At 34.2% G+C, this 3434-nt stretch overlaps 1 protein-coding gene across 1 annotated transcript; it reads right to left on the reverse strand.

Annotated features, from left to right (window-relative positions):
- On the reverse strand, positions 679–2595 carry LOC107612857 (eukaryotic initiation factor 4A-8; the record flags this gene model as incomplete). The annotated part of the gene is given in 3 exon segments (XM_016314618.2): positions 679–1492; positions 1843–2273; positions 2489–2595. Coding segments are annotated over 3 exon segments (1174 nt in total), but the record flags the coding sequence as incomplete, so codon positions are not given.

Genomic DNA, 3434 nt, shown 5'->3' on the forward strand with positions numbered 1-3434 from the left:
AACAATTACGTTGATCCATGAATTTGGAAAAAAAAAACATCATCAGGCACCAATAATGAGAAAGTCGTCAAATGATTAACCAACTGATTGGTGATCGTTTACATCGTAAGACATTTTTCTAGTTATATACTATGTAGAGACTTTGAGAGTTACTTACAGGCATGATAATAAATTAATAATATAAAGTTCGGTAATAATTTCCTTCTCTTAATCGGCATATCGAATAATTTTCTTAGATAATCATCAAACTTGAAAGTCTTTTTTTTTTTCTTCAATAACTAGATTCTCATGTTAATAGGGTTTTTTAAGATTGTTCTTACTAGTCTCAATCCAGAAAGGAGAGTAAAATTTTCTTTAGTTAATTCTCTCCGGCATTGTAGTCTATGTACAAATTAAGCTAATTATTACATACGCATTACTTCTATCAATTATTCCCAAGTTCTCCTTTTATTTAAACTGTCTTTCGGCTTTTGATTTAATGTTCACCTTTTGAAATATGTCACTCAAGTTTCTTATTCTATAAAAATCTCTAATCCCAACATGTTTGAATCTATGTTGACATGTAACTTTTTAACCATGACTTAACGTCACTTGTCTCACCCACCTTTCCCAACTTACGAAATGAGTGAATTTGAAATTCTTAGTCCAAAATCATAAAAGACAAAAAAAAAGACAGACAAGATAAAACACCATTATAATAAAATAATAGAACAAAAAATTATAGAATCCGGTATATAAATAGAACAAGATATTTATGAACTCTAGACAAAATTTTTTCTTGTAAAAAAAAAAACAATAAAAGAAACTCTTATAAAAATAAAAGATCTGATGAGTTAAGAAGAAAAAAATGAAGTTATCAGAGGAGATCAGCAACATTTGATGGCAACTCTTCTACATTGACATTGTAGAACTTCTGAATATCAGAAAGCATCCTTGCATCATCCAAAGTCACAAAGTTTATAGCAACACCTTTCCTTCCAAACCTTCCACTCCTTCCTATGCGGTGAAGATAGTTCTCAGGTTGAGTTGGCAGATCATAGTTTATAACCAGAGACACTTGCTGCACATCTATGCCTCTAGCCAATAAATCAGTGGTGATGAGAACTCTCGATGAGCCTGACCGGAATTCGCGCATAATGATGTCGCGAGTGTTTTGATCCATGTCGCCGTGTGTGGCCGAAACGGTGTGATCGTTGCTTCTCATCTTGTCAGTGAGCCAATCCACCTTGCGCCTTGTGTTCACAAAGATGACACTCTGTGTGATGGCCAGAGTCTCATAAAGGTCGCAGAGTGTCTCTAGCTTCCATTCTTCCTTCTCAACATTCACATAAAACTGCTTGATACCTTCAAGGGTCAATTCATCTCGCTTAACCAGGATTCTCACTGGCTTATTCATGAACTTCCTTGTAATCTCAAGGGCTTCTGGTGGCATGGTAGCAGAAAACACTCCAACCTGAATTTTGGATGGTAGAAGCTGGAAGATGTCATAGATCTGCATTTTTCAATCATCAAAGAACAAGATTTTAGATATCTTATAGAAAGAGAAATATAATGCATGCGTTTGTTTATAAGCACGAGATACTGAAACAAAGACATAAAGACACGAAATCATGGACACTAACATTGTATCATGATACACTTAATTAGTGTACCTTTGTATAATTCAGAATTTATTCTATCTGTTACTTATTTTACCATCAAACAAAATACAAAAACATTAATTTGTGTGTCTCTCTTTGTCTCATGTTCTCAATATCCTGTCTTGTTCTGTTTTGAAACAGAACAAAATGCAGCCTTAAAAAAACATGCACTTTAAAGTCTTGAAACAAATTAAGCGCAAACCTGGTCTTTGAAACCACGAGAAAGCATTTCATCTGCCTCATCCAAAACAAACATCTTTATGTAATCTGGGCGAAGAGACTGTCTCCGCAGCATGTCAAAAACACGGCCGGGAGTGCCAACAACAGTGTGGACACCGGCCTGGAGAATGCGCTGATCCTCGCGAACACTTGTCCCACCAACACAAGCATGAACCTTGACACCAAGGTAATCACCAAGTGCTCGCATAACCTTCTCAATTTGCTGTGCCAGCTCCCTTGTTGGTGCCAAAACCAAAGCCTGACACTGAACCACTCCATAATCAAGCTGCTGCAAAATTCCGGAACAGAATGTTGCTGTCTTGCCGGTTCCAGATTGAGCCTGCTGAATCACATCTAGACCTTTGCAGAAAGGAACAATTCCCCTTTGCTGTATTGCAGAAGGCCTCTCAAAACCTTTTAGAAAAAAAACATATCACTCATGATTTTGTCTAAGAGTTAAGCATGACATTGAAACAAATTTTAGAATATAATTTCAATGGGTTAAATATTGCAGAGCACAACAACAATGCATCAGATCTTAAAATAAGACAGTAATTAAGACATTGATAGACCAGTATAAAATAAGAACTTAAAGGAAGTAACAAAGGAACATTCATCTGCTACTATACCATAAGCATATATGCCTCTGAGAAGATTTTCTTGTAATCCCATTGCATCAAAACTATCATAGACTTCATCATATGAGGTGAAGAATTCTTGCCCATCGGCAGAAAGCCTGTAGTTAATTTGAAAGACATCAAAATTACAGACAAGTACATGAAAATTCAACCTTTAGCATAGAGTGAAAAAATATATACAGTATATTGCATGAAAAGTAGAAGAACAAAGAGTAATGGCTACGACATAGATTACATTCTAAATCTTAAAAAATCTAATCTGGGCATGCAATAAATCTTAAAAAGAATAAACTTTTGACAATAAATTCCAGTATTATATAAAAAATAACTAGTAATCGCAAGAGAAGAGCAAATAGGAGAATGAACAATGGGATGTGGATTGGTCAAAAGACAATAACTTTCGGAAGAAAAAAAAAGAAATCGGATTAAGCTTCGGCCACGATTACAAAGAAACAAACAATCATTAAAAACGCGGATTGATAAAAAACGAGAGTTGATTTACCTGATGATAGTGTTGAAAAAACAGAAGCGTCAGATGAATAGAACAGAGAGAAGAATGAAGATTGAAAGAGTGAGAGAGGGGTTTCCCAAACTCCTCGGATCTGCGGCCGTGGAGTTAAGGAAGAAAGCGGAAGAGAACACAGAGATCAGAGTGAATGTCTTTTTTGTTTTTAGGCTTTTTGTATATTCAGCTAATCAGCTTTTATAGTATTCTTTTGACCCTTGTATACTTTTTTTTTCTAGATGTTTAATTTTGATATTAAAAAATAATTATATGATCTTCCAATCAAATATATACACCTCTAGATGATTATAATAAAACAATATATGATTGAATACAATTAGATTCTTTTTATTGTTATATTTATAGATTAGACATGAGACATATAATAAATTAATAAGATTAAAGTCAAAAAAGATATATAAAAAGATATAA

Source organism: Arachis ipaensis, chromosome B08, assembly GCF_000816755.2.
Source record: "Arachis ipaensis cultivar K30076 chromosome B08, Araip1.1, whole genome shotgun sequence".
Lineage (NCBI taxonomy): Eukaryota > Viridiplantae > Streptophyta > Magnoliopsida > Fabales > Fabaceae > Arachis > Arachis ipaensis.